General features: G+C 28.9%; 1 protein-coding gene and 1 non-coding gene across 3 annotated transcripts in view; both read left to right on the forward strand.

The window, feature by feature from the left end:
* The window catches only part of LOC129975650 (cubilin-like), a 176,167-nt gene that overhangs the window by 2,224 nt on the left and 156,698 nt on the right, over positions 1-17,245 (forward strand). For both annotated transcript variants that reach the window (XM_056088750.1, XM_056088751.1), the window contains exons 2-8: positions 2,932-3,049; positions 4,190-4,219; positions 6,904-7,005; positions 8,393-8,461; positions 10,650-10,688; positions 15,003-15,104; positions 16,330-16,433. In XM_056088750.1, coding sequence (XP_055944725.1) covers positions 2,932-3,049; positions 4,190-4,219; positions 6,904-7,005; positions 8,393-8,461; positions 10,650-10,688; positions 15,003-15,104; positions 16,330-16,433 — 564 coding nt within the window. The remainder of the gene's footprint in view (positions 1-2,931; positions 3,050-4,189; positions 4,220-6,903; positions 7,006-8,392; positions 8,462-10,649; positions 10,689-15,002; positions 15,105-16,329; positions 16,434-17,245) is intronic.
* On the forward strand, positions 454-535 carry Trnas-cga (transfer RNA serine (anticodon CGA)). Its single transcript has one exon. It is a non-coding gene; the product is annotated as a tRNA-Ser (tRNA).

Here is a 17,245-nt window from a genome sequence, read left to right on the forward strand (position 1 = left end):
TCTCATAATGTTTTTCATTTCTGATCTCCAAATCTTTAATTTAAAAAAAATTGCATTCTTAATTTTATTTTGCTATTAAAGTCTCATTTTCAATTATTTTATTTCTATTAAAGATTTTTAATAATTCCGTCAAATTTCACTTCTTTTCCCATATATGAAGATTCTGCGTTTTCTCTCAAGTTCCAGAAAAATGAAAGAAATTAATTCCACTTCTCAAAAAATTCATCAAAATTGAAAAGATTTTTTTTTTGATAACAAGCAGAGTAGCAAATCGTTTTTCTCATATTTCTAATTCAAAGGAAACTTTTGAATCAGCCGTTTTCATATATGGAGGAAATATTTTAAGAAATGTGGTTTCTATTGACTTACTATATACTTGACACCTGCGTGTGGTGCATGATTCTTATGAGAAATATAATGAAAATGCTCTATTATTAAGGAAGAACCGAAAGAGCAGTCGTGGCCGAGTGGTTAAGGCGATGGACTCGAAATCCATTGGGGTTTCCCCGCGTAGGTTCGAATCCTACCGGCTGCGTTTCGTTATTTTCTTAATAAATACCTTGAGACGCGAGTATCTTGAATTTCTTACCTATAAGCAATTAGACTTCAATAGTACAGATGGTGAATTTGGATAGACTGAAAAGTGCTTACAGGAATTTCTCCGTGAAGTTTGATTTTGCAGGAAATAATGGATAAACCGATCTGAAATTTTAAACAGTTGTTCCTTCATGTATAAAAATTTTGATTAAAAGTAACGCTTATGTACAGGTATTTCTTCGTGCAGAGGTTTTTAAATTAAAGAGAGAAAAATTTCATTATATTCAGCTTTTTTATAATTTACTCCTGACCTAATAAAACCATCTAAAGGTTCGCCAATTCATTTTATAGGTTTCTACAATACACACAACTTTCCAATTAATATCTTAAAGGTTTTCTCTCAGATTAATTACCTTTTATAAAAAAATGGGACGATATTTCAACTTTCACTCTTTTTTTCCTCCACTTATTCGATCTAAATACAATACAGTTTTGTATGGCCAAGCCAACGACTTATAGCAATAAAATTGTTGTTACATATTTTTTTATCTGAAAAAATTCTATTGGATTACTGTAATTGAACTAAATATTTTCTGAACAGTGCTGAAAGCTTTTATTATAAAGATTTTCGGAATAATTACAATAAAGCAATAAAAAAAACTAAGCACGTAATAAAATATTGTGATATCTGAAATGAGGCAAGGATTAAACGGCAGGAGTTTGTAATAACCAAGATTTAACTCTATAAAATTTGACCGTCATTCTGAATATTGAGTCATTTTTACCTGTAAGATAATGATTTTTATAAAAATAAAATTATATCAAAACCTCACTGGTTAATTTTTTAGGATAAAAAATAAATCGATAACTACATAATTTAGCATTTTAAGCACAAAAATATATTCTTCCACTCATACATATGGAACAATGCATCCTATTATTTTTTTGGCTGCAAAGGAATAAAATAGACGCTAGACATATTGATAAAAGGAGACACAGACAAAAGATTTGGAGAACATCTTCAAAATGAATTGTAGTCGTAAAATATTTTGTGGCATTTTCTCTTTTATTAACTTAAATTTGATTTTTATAATATGCAAATATGCATATGTCTTCAATAAGTCATCTTCCTGCTTACAGTGTTGACCAAGTTTGAAAATGCTTCTTGTACTTCGAATTATTCGGTATATCGTTTCTTCCATACGTCTCCGATTGGGGCGCAGTTAAACTGAATGATCATAAGATTATAAAAGACATTTGATATAATTAAAGGAATATTACCCATTAAATTAATTATATTTTAAAAAATTAACTAAAGAATGCTGTGTATTAGAAAGTTTCTAAAAGAAGGAAAGCATGATATAATCGACAAAAGAAAGACTTTTTATGCATTCTTTATTCACCAGGGCATTCAATATAGACATTTTTAGTACAAATTATGTGTTATTTTCTCTTTTCCCACTTATATCCTAGTGTCTTCTTTACTCACCTCTCATGACTTCTTTGCATGCTCTCTACTCGTTGTATAACGAAGAGTATTAAGTATGCATTTGAAACTTTATCTTAAGTACTGTGTTGTTTCTGTGTTTAGTTTCAGTGGTATGACCAGACACCAAATTTCTCTTACTTAGCTTGTTTGGCCTCTTACAAATATACAGACATTTAACACACAGACAGTTTATCTTTTAAAGTTTTACTCAGAATTAGACACAAATCTATACTGAGTTCCAAAGAGGAAGCTTACTTATCTACCTGGTTAGGTTTGTGAGTTACAGTAATCGCATATATACGGATGGAAAATTTACCCTTTGATATGTTTTGCCTAAATGTGATATAAAAATACCATTCCAAGGATAAAACAATTTGTAAAAATTAATCACGTGACGTGCAAGGACTGGCAGACATACAAGCTGTTCACAGACACGTATCAGCTCACAATGGATAGGAATGTGATGTAAAGACCGGGTGCTAAATTTCACTTGTCAGGGTCGTTGCGCGTTTGGGTAATAGTGTTCACAGACTAAAATAATCCCCATTATTTCTTTTCCTAACTCATGGAACCCGAAAATATAGGAATTCATCAATTTTCTACAATAAAATTTGCTGATGATTGTATCGCTTTTATCTTTTTATATTTCATTAACAGAAAAAAAAATCTATGGTTAAGAAATGAAAATATTACATCATTTTTGGAAATCAGAGATTTTTTAATTTTTTTACAGCAACATCAAACGTTAAACTGGTTTGAATCGATCCACATAGAACAAATTGATTTTCCCTTTGACTAATTTATTCTCTCTTTATTGACTAATCATTTTACTAAGAGTTCTGTAAATATATTTTTATAATTTTACCATTGAGGACATTCATTAAAAAGGAATCCTTTCTTTACAGACCACGCATTATCGTGCGAGATGGAGCTCTGGTTATTCAAGGAGCGTTCAATAAAGAAGTTAAATTTGCAACAAGTGGGCAAGGTCAAGTCAAACTCAACGAGGTCGATTTGTCAAGTGTAAGTATTCCCCATGAAACAAATAATTCATTCTCGTTTGATGGACGTTTAGATATCCATATCTGATATTTTTAAACGTTATGGTGCTATCTTTAAGCGTTATGTTAACTACGCAAAATCAAAAAATATCCCATTAAGATAAGACTCCTTACTGCTTTTAATTTTTAAGCATTTTTTAACGTTAACACATAGAAATACAAGATGTTTCACATGTAATCCCAACTTCAGTGTGACATCTTTTGTTCAAAATTGTCACATCATCCTTTTGAACACTCATGTGAAGCATGTGCATTGGAGACACATGCAAAACATAACTAGTCACCTCTAGATAGAAAGAACTGGGAATGAGGAGTTGCTTTTTATTGAAAGCTCGTTTAGCTTGAGTATTGAACAAATTGAACCCTGGTAAGCAGCAAAGGTAGTTGAACTGTAGACAGCTTCAATCATCTCTGTTATCTTGAGTGTCGTCAAAACTCAATGCCTCCAGGCAGCAGGGGTAATCTGTAAGTTTCCTAGAGGAACGATTTCACCATCAGCTTTTGCACGAAACTGTACATACTGTTATTGCCTAAATTAGATATTTTTGGTTATATGCAACTGAGTAATCTTAACTGAGCTTCGGTATATGAAACTGTGCAATCAATCTCAAAGTAAAATGAAATGTATTGATCGAACATGCTATTATAGAAACGAAACACATTTGATTTAAGTAATAAATAGACAATACGGGAAATTCTTTTTTTGAATTGTTAATTTATTAGAAAAAGTAGTTTTAGTGAAATCATCACATGCTGAGGTGAGAAGTATACAAAGTTTTTACGAAATGAACTTATCTTTTAAGGAATATTTCTAGCTATTTTCTAATTTAAAAATTGACGCCGAAATTTAATTTAATTGGTAAAGTTTCAGACAATGTAGAAGAAAAAATGGCATCAAAAATAAAGTGTGTATAATGTAGTGGCACTTCATAAAAGCAGCTGTTTGGTATGCTCTTTGGTATTATCTTTGCTTTAAATATACGGTGTAGAGAAACGATTTTTTTTTACAAATATCCAGTTATCCTCAAATATATAACAATTTATTCCAAAATAAAAGAATAAAAAAAATTTTGGTTTTATATATTTTATTGTTATTTTTTAGGCAAGGGGCTCTGGATCCATATCTATGGCGGTAAGTGTTTTCTTTCTTTTTCTTATTTATTTAAGTTAAAAAATGTGAATATAAAATTAGAGGGAGTGGTTTTACTTAATTCATAAAAGTTATTTTTTTAAGTATTATTCTGAGCAATGTTAATATTAAAAATGTTTAAATGTATCTTTTGATATTTCGTTTATCATTTTATTTATAAACTAGCCACCTTTGGCGACCAGCCGGTTCGCCAGTATTACCGCTAGCTACAATTTTCAATTAAACATTTTAAGTAACTGGTCTCTTAATAGATTCTCAAAAAAAACATTTTTGATCTTCAAATTTTGATAGTCATACCAAACTTATACTGTTGTTTAGATCGTTTCGTTCAATTTACTATATATATTTTCCTAATTTGTTGTCATTTCCAGTAAAACTTCAACTTTAACTTAAAGTGGAAATGAGGAAATTGCAATTAATATAAAGATATTTTTTTAATAAAACCAAGCGTTTTATTTTTTTTATCATTTTTATTGTTATTTATTTATTATTATTATTATTATCGAATATGAGTATTGCAAACAGAATCGCTCGGTATTTAAGTCTGATGTGAACTACAAAATATTTTTCATAATTTATGTAATATCTCAAACAATAATTCAACAAAAATTTCTCAGATTCAGCATAAAATTCAGAATTTTAGTTTTGCTTTCAAAAGGATTGAAATGAAATCAATAATATTTTGTTCTGGCCTATAAATATATTTCAAAAATTATGAAGTCTAAATTTAATGCAGTAAGGTATCATATTCTGAGAAATATTCTGGACACACCAAATTTTAAATAAATGAATGAATGTTTCTATTTTCCACGATCAACTAAGACTGATTTATGAAGTTTTGAATGTTAAAAATTTAGAAAAACTCAACATTTTCATAATCTTAGGTCAATTAATCTTGAGAAACCTGCGCGCTGATTGGCGTATTTTCTTTGAAACGATAGATGAAAAATCTAAAATTATCCTCTTTTTTATTGAATAGTGATATATAAATTTTCATAAATCAGTCAGTTTAAGTGATTGATTTAGTTGATTGGAAATTAACTCTTTTTATTTAAAATATTAGTGTTTCAAGAAAATTTTGTTGTTCGTGATTTCCACACCAGAAGCTTTATATAAAATCAAAAATTCGTTATTTATTAGAGCATTTATTGAATCAAGTTACATAAAATATAATCATTTTCCATTTAGACCATTTTAGCAGATCTGTGCCTTACTAAAGGTTTACAAATTAGCTGTGTGGCCCTGATTTGAATGGATATCCTGTTCATATTAAACAAAACTTGCCTTAAAATAAAACTGATTTATTGGAATAATAATATAGAGAGTATAAAAGATCATAAAATAATTTTTCTTGAATTTATTTTTAAAAAAAATAATATTTCATATTTGTTTCATTTCCTACAGATACTTGCTGAAAATTATATTTTTGCAGATTTCATTTCCAAAAAGATTTAATTTATTTTTGGTTGGAGCTTTAATCAATGTGATGGCAACACTTTGAAAAAAGCTAATTTTTTCCCATGAATGCGAAACGTGCTCGTGCAGCTTAAATTTTATTTTTATTTTGTACGAAAAAAATTGTTGAAAAATATAGTTAAAATATTTATTTAAAAATTCATTAAAAATAGAAATTTAATTTTAAGATTAAAACATTTGTATCATTTAAAAGATAAATTTTTGATCTTTAACTTCATGTAAAAATCTTTTTGTGCGGTAATATTTTCGGAAGTTATTGCAGAAGCACGCCAAAATTTCGCTTAATTTTTAAATAAATAAAATTCGAATTAAAAATTCGAAAAAATAACCTCCAGATGCACATTCCCGGCCTCCAAGGTATACACGTGCCAAATTTGGTAGCTGTAGGTTGAATGGTCTGACCTGTAGAGTGCCAACACACACACACACACACACACACACACACACACACACACACACACACACATTGAGCTTTATTATAAGTATAGATGTATAATTTTTCATTTTAATATTTTTGAATTTAATAATTAAATATGTATTAACAATGTTAAAATTGCCTAGTAATCAGTTACATATCTCAGAAATGTGACTATTATTTCAATTGATTTTAATTAGTAGATAAAATTTTGAAATATGAATTCCGAATTATTTGATATTTTTTAATTAAAAAATTTGTGTGTTAATCGCATGCCAACGACGATTAATCGGCAACGATAACAAGTTGGATAAACGCCAAAAATTAATCTTTCCTAACTTTGTTCGCTAATGACATTTAATTAGTACACAAATACCGACTTTGCTCACCATATTACGAAGCACACATCTTTCATATATGAAAATAAAAATCTGAGCACTCCCGGCTTTTACGCTCATTCCCGTGATCCACAATTTTATACTAGGATCGGAAAGAGAATAACACCTTTATTAGAGAATATGCGAAAACGCTTTGAGGATACCACTTCTCCTGGTTTCACTCACTATATCAAAGTAGAAAAAGTAAGAATTAATACATTTGAAAAGTAAAAGGATACAAAAATATAATAATCACATTTTTTTAGTTTAAGGGTTGATGAAATTCAGATTTACCTTTTTTCTCATGTATTAAATATAATTTATCTTTTGAAAAATAAGTAGCAGTTCTAAAATTTAAAAAAAATTAAATATATGATTTTTTAAAATTTATTGTTTAGAGTCGTCTTATGTCGAGATTGAGCAGTCTGTCAAACAGAGTAACTGAACTGTCGGATCAGTTGAATCAGATGGAAGAAAACATCACAACCCTTGCGGCTAAGGTAAGTATCAGCTCTATAAGAATTCGCCATTTTGAATTTCATTGAGGCAGCTGTTTGTAGAACTGAAATAAAATGTTCATGATACATGTATCTTTCATCAAGAATAGAAGAGGGAAATAATGATAATAACATAGTGATTTTTTTTGCTTCTATTCCAGAGATTAGAGATTGGTGAAATATATACTTAAGACATCTCTAGAATTTGTTTGAGATAATCTTAATTAAATGGTTACATTAATACAGAATTTTAAAATGTCTGCTTTCAAGAAAGAAATCATATCTTTTTTTGGGGTCGGAAATGTGAAAGAAACGCTCTTTTTATGACACTTATTGGTTACGGATTATCAGGAAATATATATCATATCTCTGCAATTTAATAAAACGACTTTTCTACCATTAGTTTGGTGTAAATGCTTAATTATTAGTCTAATACTTTAAGGGTTAAAAGAAGAGATAACAGCTTCATCAAAGTAATAGTTAAGGGAATTAAAGCAGAAAAAAAAGTTTTTAATTTGATTGGTTCTCTCTACATTTCGTGGTTCAAATATCGTATGAAAAAAGAGCTACATTGTGCCTAACGCATAGACTACCAAATGGGTCAAGGTGCTACTTCTGTCATGTTGGATCTACAAATATCAAATCGGTCTAGGTGTTACTTCTTTCATGTTGGATCTAGAACTACTAAATGGGTCTAGGTGCTACATTTTAATGTAATGCTAAACCTAGAATTACCAAATGGACGTAGATGCTACTTCTTAATGTAATGCTAAACCTAGAATTACCAAATGGACGTAGATGCTACTTCTTAATGTAATGCTAAACCTAGAATTACCAAATGGACGTAGATGCTACTTCTTAATGTAATGCTGGAGCTAGAGTTAACAAATGGATTTAGATATTAGTACTTAATGTAATTATAGACTTTGAGTCTACCAAATAGATCTAGATGTTACTCCTTAATGTAACACCTGAAAGTTACCAAATTTGGTAAATTGCTACTTGTTAATGTAATGTTGGACCTAGAGTTACCAAATGGATCTAGATGCGATTACTTAATGTAATGTCAATCCTGGAGGTGTCAAATGAATCAAAGTTCTAATTTTTAGTGCAATTCTGAACCAAAACTACCAAACGGGAAAAGCCACTATTTTTTATTATAATGTTGCACAAAGAGCTAACAGATGGGGTAAGGTGTTACTTTTTTGGTAGAACGGAAAGAAGTTTTTCTAGTAAGATTTTTTCTGAAATGACTTAAGAGTTAATTGAAAGTTCAACAATTTATTTTAATAATAAGGCTGCATATTATGGAATAAAAACTATTTTTACACTCTTTTAAAATTCAGGAATTTCATTCATCAATATGAAAATTTCTTTATTTCATTTGCAGGTAAACCGGTTCGTTGGAACAGGGCAAGACAGAATATCTAACAGAGCTGTAAGAAGAATTAGCTCAAAAGTATGCAAGTGTTTTTTATTCCAGCTTTTAAATTTAAATTAATTTTTCAAGTATAGTATTGTAATAAGGTTTTGAATTCGTTAAGCTCTCTTTCTGTACTGATATGTCCCTTTCTGTTATGCAAGGATTTTCTTCCTTTCTAATCCCGTTCTTTAACATTCAAGAAAGATGAACATTTATTACAGTTTTCAAATTCTTTTTAGGTTTAAAATTTTAAATAAAATGTCTTATAAATTTTGATCTTTTAAAGTTTAAAATTTTTAATGTCAATGTAAAAAGATCCTGAAAGTCCCAAAAGTTACTAAAAACACTTTTTGTAAAGTTTTAAGTTTATAGATTATGTGTTTCTCTTGTATCGTTTACATTTATTTCTATGTTTTATTTAAAAAATCTTTTTTTGAATTTCTCAAATAAAATTTTAATTTTTTCACTGAAATTTAAATCTAATTTTATTTGAAAAAATTTACACGAAAATACATTATCGATGTCCATTTTTCCCACACTATAACTCTTTATTCTTTTAAAGGTATCGCAAAATAAAACTTCGAAATATCCTCCATCCTCATCAACTGTGCCAATATTGCAATTTTTATTCTTTTATTCGTCAGTTAATTTCGATCCTTCAAATTCATAGCTAGCCAATCGAAATGCTCTAAAAGTTCCATTTAAAATCATATTTGATTAATATGATAAAATTAATGCTACTATTGAGGATATCACCCGGTGTATACATGGTGAAAGAACCTCCATACCTAAATAAAATAGAAGTTTTATTCTACAAAATAACCAGAAAAACGCAGCGCTCAAGTAACAAAATCACAGCCACATTGTACACAAAGAATATCACTTGCACACATTAAAATACAAGTAGATACCAAATTGCTAAATAAAAAGCAATAACAACCATAAACGTAAAACAAATAGAGAACTCGCAGTGTGAGCAATACTCCAGAGAAAGAATTAGTCATTGTGAGAGCGATTCCTTTTTTATAGCTTCTAAACTACGTTTGAAGTCATTTGGAATAAGATAGAAAAGCCATTGGTTATCATTTCATAAGTGATATGGACATAATTCTTGTATTTTCCTAGAACTCTCAGTTTTGTCAACGAATTCGTCATTATATTGTCAAGTAGCTGACAATTCTCTCACCAAATCATCTGCGGTCTAGTCAGCAGCTATTACAAATATTTGCAGATCTCTCTCTCTATTTGCTTGTCCTATTTTAAGAACTAACAAGAAAAAGAAAGCTTTATTGCAGATTAGAAACACTGTTAATGCAGCATGCGAAAAGCTTACCTCCAAAAGACTTTAGTGAAACTATAAATTTTAAAAGTAATAAATCAATAAAATTGATTACGGAACGAGATTAATTACGTAGTTATATTTTTATTTAGATGGCTTGATAATAGTATATTCGTATTTAGATATTTTTCAGTAGGGTTATGTATTCGGAAGAAAAAAATGTTCCGAAATTGATAGGTCCCTTTTCATTGAGATTTAATAGTTTAAGATTCAAAATAAAATTTGGATGGTAAGAATTGAAAGAACAGACCTATTAGCTCACAAAATATAATTTTTTAAAAATTATGAAAATAAAAAATATAAATTTACCCATTTTTCAGCTGTAAAGTTTTTTAAATATAATTCTTTACCTTTTGCTTTATTGTGGTAAAATCCAACATTGAAAAAGAGGTTGCCATTTGATGGTTTAAAAATCATTTAATATTTTGCAGCGGATACAGCGGATTTCTCGAAACTTTTTTTAACCGTGTCAAATGTTCGTGTATTTTCCATTTGAGCTTGCTTTATTTTCGCAGAAAATGGCAGACAAAAAGATTCCAAACAAAAAGGTTCCTCCATGGTTCCAAAACCATGCTCCTGTTTTGGGACTATGACAAGATTTCTTGGAAAGTTGGACCTGGACGCAAAAAAGTTTTACTCCATTATTTCTTCCATTCTGACAGGATCCTTTTATGAATGATTCCTCAACATTGATATTCAACTTGATTTTTCACTTTCGACGATTTAAATTCCAATTTTTTCTCATTGAAAATTGTGTACTTTTTTGTAATACTTTAACTATTATATGTTTGCTATGAATCAACACAATTTTTTTCCTAAATTTCGTTTCCCAATCAAAATTTTATATTCTTCTGAAATATTTTAAATCATGTTCTTTTCTTTCAGGTTAATCAACTTCAAGATAAAGTTAATACTTTAACCCAGGTAATGAAAGATGATATTTTTCTACTTATGCAGCTTTTAAAAGCTTATTTCATATTTGTAAAGATGGAATTATGTAATCGGTTTTTTATTCATATCCTGATAGGAAAAAAAATGAATTCTCTTTACTTACGTGTGTTTGTAACAGCAAAATGCATTTTAATTTATCAGAAGTTAATTATCAGTTAATCAATTAATTGCATTAAATTTTGGTTTTTACAGCTAATGCCACTTCTTATACAGTCTCATAAAATATTTTCTTGATTCCGTAATATTTTTAATTAAAAAATTTCAAATTAAGGCCTAAAATTATTAAATAATTATAAAAAAATGCAACTCTTACAACAGTATACTTTAAAACTTGTTTTTATTAATTTTGTTCTATATAATATGTTATAAGTTTTACTACAATCAATGATATAATAGTTTGGTAAAATTACTCAATTAACCCGTAACTGGAGAAGGGAGTCAAAATGACTAGACTTTGTTCATTAGTTCTTACTATCACGTGATGTTTTGTCCTTGAATACAATCACCTACTCAGTATCTTCAAATCGTTCTTTCAGCAGTATGTTGGCAAAAAGTATGAACACGTTCGAATAACCGAGTTATTCTTTTTCAAAGTTTTTGTTGTTATTGACTCCAAGTCTCTGAAACTGCTTTTAATTTAAATAATGCAAAAAAGAATAAAGAAGTATTCTTAAAATAATATTTTAAAATATTGTATTTTCCCTCTTTGTTTGTTAAATTTTATCAGCTATTAACACTAGTGTCATTCCATAATATCTAAAAGAAGTAAATACTCATTAAAAGATTGTTTAGATTTTTTCTTATAACATTAAGTATTACAGCATTTAATATTTTTAATATTATTATTTTTGGTAACTGCGTGATTTCCAATACGTATCGTATTTCCAAAATAAATTCCAATGCTGTTTACAAAAGATAAAAAAGAAAAATAACAATGGTGCCATTTTGACTTCATGTCTCTGGCCGCGTAAGGAAATAAGGAAACTCATGTCTCCAGTTACGGGTTAACCATTACTTTCTAGTCCAAAATATTTCCTAAGTTATAAATAACATTGATGTACTGCTAAAAGTGACCATGTGAAAAGTTTTTAAATTTAATCAGTGTAACAGAAAAAAACTTGTATTTAAATTACATTATCAGTATGCAATATATATATCACAAGTGCAATACAGTTATACTCAACTTTTATATAGAAATAAGTAGCTGAAACAACTTTAATGCTGGCTTTTCTTTTTCTTTGGACCTGATCGCTTTTATCGATATCATGACGATATCAATATTTGTCACAAACCAGCTCATTATAGCCTGTACCAAATAATTCGGGAAACAATGTGTTTTATATCATAATGCCGGAATTCTAATTAACTTAAAACTAGCAGATAGTTTAATTTAATAAATAATTAAATGGCATTCTTCTAATCTTAATATATATAAATTACGTGTCACGTTGTTTGTCCGCGATGGACTCCTAAACTACTTAACCGATTTTAATCAAATTTGCACACCGTGTGCAATTTGATCTAACTTAAAAGATAGGATAGCCCTTTTTTGAATTTTTAATTAGAATTTTAATTATTAATTAAAAACTAACTTTACCGCCAAAAAAAATCTTTTCATTTTCCCCACCGCCAAATAAGTACCACCAACGATGTGCTTCGTGCACGGTGTAGGGGTGGAACGCCGCCAAATAAGTACGGCTTCAGTTTTTCCCCCAACAGTCATGAGGCTAGGCTTACGATTTTTCGGCTGATTATTTGAAACGATTCTATTTATTTTCTTAATGTTTGATGCATTTAAAATGAAACATTGTTAATTAATGTTTCTGGTCGTGATGAATCTGAGAATATTTTGTTGACAAATTCTTGAGATATTACATAAATTAAGAAAGATATTCTTTAGTGCCCATAAAGTTTAAACGCTCAGTGACTCTGTTATCAGTAATCATATTATAAAAAAATGCTTTGTTTCAGCAAAAAAATATTATTATATTAATTGCAGATTAATTCTTTCCACTTTAATTTAAAGCATAAATTCTACGAGAGCTAACAGAAAATGAGAGAGATACATATTACGTTATGACTGAAGGCCTTTATATTATTATGAGTGATGACTGAAGACCTTTATAATATTATGAGTGAATTATATGACTATCAAAATTTGAAGTTTTAAAATATTTTGATAAAGAATCTATTAAAGTAGGAATTGCGTAAAATATTTAATTATTAAAATTTAAACGAACATTAAGATTGGCGAACCGACTGGTCGCCAAAGGCGGCTAGTAAAATTCTATATTTAAAGGTTTAAAAGAAAGCTGTTCATACAGATTTTTCTATTAGCCAGTGGTTTACCAAAATATGCGCCATGGTGTTTTAGAGTTTCAGCTTCCTATAGGAATATAATAAGATTTTCATAATTTTGATTATTGAATCAGTGTCATAGGTTGCGTTCTAATTTCATGAGTTCTTCTGACATGGATGGCATTAACTATCAATTAACTTATTACTGATTATCAGTCGGGTTGTGTTATATTTCCAAAATGATATTAAAAAAATATAGATAAATACGTTTAATATCATGTTCCATATGAATATATTGCAGCAGAAAAAGATAATCTGATTGTGTACTATAACAATTCATTAAAAATAAAATTTAGCTTACAAAATTAACTTCGGTGCCAGAAAAAAAGAATATGAGCTCTTAAGTTCAAAGCTCAAATAATTTTAAAACTCTGACTACAGTGGGATTCAGCGGTTACCGGCGGTCCCATATAAATTACATTGTAAGAAATTCATTGAGGCAGTCAACGTGCGAACTTTATTTGCTACTTCTTATATGTGCGAATCTATGATTTAGACTGATGATGCCATACTTTCAAAGTATACACAAAAAAATGTAGCTAAAGTTAAAGATAGATGCATCTAATTTAATTCCAGGATCACAGAAAATCTGTAGCTATTAATCAGTTCATCCATCCAAATCATTTTTATTTAGTTTCTTCAAAAATAAGGTCTAATCTTGTATGAATTTTTGTTCTTAAAGATGCATTTGGGCTTATTTTCAGGGATTGTCTTATATTTTCATGAAAAAATTGCTTATAACTGAAGGAAGCCATGCATCCATTGTTCTGAGCCATTGAATTCTTTTGGCAAATGCTTGAATATTAGTTCCGAAACTATTCGGAAATGATGGTTCATGAGCTAATCCAGAGTTGTTCGTTTTAGCATTTCTTTTTCACATTTGTTGATTGAAGCTATCTATTCCAGTGACCATCTCCGAATCAACCAAAAAACCAGCATTTTTCTTGTAGAGGCTGTGTGTACTGTGTAACAGCCCAGGTAGCCTTTAATAATACCTTTTTTTGAATACGACAGTATGGTCCTTCTTTGCACTCATCTTATCTTAAGAAAAAATATTACTTCCCATACATCTGCTGACTTGTGAAAGTTATATTTAGCCATAATCAAACCTGTTATTTTATCTATTGTACATGTGTTGTATCTGCAGTTTGGTTGGTTATTTGACAGTTACTATAGCAACCATTTAGTTGTTGATTTTATCCCTTATCGTGGCAAGATTGCTTTTTTGAAGAAAAAAAAATGTATATAGGTAGCTATACATTTTGTATAGTATATCTCATTTTGTATAGTATACCATACATACAACTTTATAAAAATCATTTTATAGTGGTAGTATATTTTTATAAAATTGTATGTATGGTATATTATTCAAAATGAACATAAGGGTTAACCCTTATGTTCATTTTGTCAGACTTAATTAAGGAATAAGCATGACTTTTTTAAGATACAATATATGTCTCATTTTTCGATAAGGTCCAATTTTTGAAAAACACAGTGTAATCATATAAATTCTCTCAATAAATGTGTATGTCACCTACAATGCGTCTCATCCATTACAGACTGTTTTTCAAAGATTACTTGTTGCAGTTTTACACTGGCCTCCTTGGTAAAATCTGGATTCATAAAGGTCCCAAGAATGGAAGTGGTGAAAGTCGCTACTGCTATAGATCTAAATAGAGTTTAAAAAATAGTATTACATGATCTATGATAATAACGCAGTGCATAATTTTCTGTAAATTCCCTTCAGTTGTTTATAACTAATTCCAACTTCAGATTATTATTAAAATCTCTATTTTTTTCAATAGTTATGATGAATGAAATAATAATTTTAGAAAGTATTATTCAGAATTTTTTTCTTTAGATGTGTGAATATTCAGTAATTCCATATTGAAATATTGATACTCATGATTGTCATTTTATTTTTGGTAGTTACTGACAGAGAACGAATGCAACAGCAATCCATGCAAGAATGGCGGGACATGTATTGACACTTATAATGGATTCATTTGTAATTGTCCTCCAAACTGGGAGGTAAGTCATTTTGGCAGAAATAAATTTGAAATTTGAAAATTTAACTACAAATAAGATGTTGATTTTAAAAGATCGAATAAATATTCGATATATTTAAAATCGTTTGTAAGATTTTAAATAATAGCAAACTATATCTATATATAGTTAATATATCAATCAATAAAGTAATATGGAAACAATGGAATGTTCCACAAAATTTTAAATACTCAGAAATTTTATTGTAATTATTTTGAATGCCAAATTTGCATTTATAAATTAATAATAACTGAAATATGTGTGAACTTGCAATTCATTACAATGGATTAATAATTAGCCACCAGTTCATATTGCGAATAAATTGGAAAACAAATAATTTCACGATAGATTTTTATGCTGTTCATCAAAAAGAAATGCACTGGAAATTTCGTTTTGAATTGGAATTGTCAAATTGTATTTGATTAACATTTATTGGCAGCATTGCAGAATTATTAAACAAGCTAAACAGAGGCTTGAAAGGATAGCAAAAAAAAAAAAAAAAGCGATAAAATTTTCAAAAGTATAAATAACAACAAAAGTCAAAATTAAAAATATTATCTTAAGTAAGAAGTGTAAACATATCAGGAATTATAATTTTACAATTGTAAGCATTTTTTTTCTTTCATAAAATTTCTTTTCTTTGATAACTCGTGGGAGCTGTTTTAAACATTTTGTTAAAATAATCGGGTAGTGTTATGAAATAACAAAAGGGAAGAATCAAGAACTATTTTCCGCCAGTAAATTAAAAAAAGTAAGTATTATTTTATGTGCATAAATAAGCGGACATAAATTTACCTTATGAAATTATATTGAGCACTGGAATAAATTTAAAAGAATTCACTCTAAAACTTCTAGGGTAAATCGAGCATTAGTAAAAAAAACAACATCATCTTCAAATGGATTGTGATCTTTAATCACATCTTCAAATGGATTGTGATCTTTAATCACATCTTCAAATGGATTGTGATATTTAATCACATCTTCAAATGGATTGTGATATTTAATCACATCTTCAAATGGATTGTGATCTTTAATCAAATTCCCTCTGTATATGCTCACGTTCGTGAAATTCAAATTTGCTCCATTGGGCAAAGGTGAATTTGACAACCAACAATTTGTCTTTCAACGATTAATATAAAAAAACCCCAATAATTTATTTGTTTACTTATCAGTTAAATATTTGTGTAAAAAATTTGTATTTATTTGATAGGGTCCGACGTGCGAAAGCGATATAAACGAATGTGCTCGATACGCTGGAACAAGCCTGGGATGCCAAAATGGTGCCACTTGTATCAACACCCAGGGAGGTTATACGTAAGTTGAGCAGAATTATAGCTATTCGCTGAAGTTTTGCTACCTTATGAATACTTTTTGGACTTTTTTCACGTTAACTGGCACAGGAATATTACATCATCTGTTCAAAAAAAAAAAAAAAAGATGATGCTGGGGAAAGGGGGTTTGGAGAAGCTTCTAAACTCAGAGTCGTTGATCTTCCTCTTGGAACTGAAGCATAACGGTTAAAGACATAATAGGTGACTTACACTAAAGTTAAACACTGAAACATTTATAGCAATGAAAATGAGATTAACATTTCTTTAATTACATCTTTACAATATAAGAATATGAAGAGAGAGAGAGAGGTTAAATTCAACCTGTTAATTTTGATTAAAATTCTAATATCTATTACCGATTTTCGTCCAAAAAATTAAGAATCCAAATTCATTTAAAAAATAAAAAAATAATGACAAATTCAAATTTGGTTTATTCCTAAATAAACTCTAAATTCTGCAGGCAGATAGGCTTAGTCTCCTTAACGCGTTTGACTAAGTCTCATTTAACGTCTTATTCGTTTTGAGCATGGTATATGATTTCATCGAAGCGTTGATTGCTCAAAATATGTACAAAGTTGCGATAAGACTGTATGTAATTCTTCTGGTATATTTCTTGCAATCTATGTCTTGCATTCGCTCAGAAATGCTTTTTCTTCAATCATCTGTTTATGGTTCATGCTCTAGTGCAATTTAACAAATGCCTTCTAAATTTTTTGGGAGTCAACAAATAATATTTAGGTACATTTCTTTATGATTACCAAATTATTTTAGACGTTTTAATGAAAGTAAATTATT

The sequence above is a fragment of the Argiope bruennichi genome, chromosome 7, assembly GCF_947563725.1.
Source record: "Argiope bruennichi chromosome 7, qqArgBrue1.1, whole genome shotgun sequence".
NCBI classification, from domain to species: domain Eukaryota; kingdom Metazoa; phylum Arthropoda; class Arachnida; order Araneae; family Araneidae; genus Argiope; species Argiope bruennichi.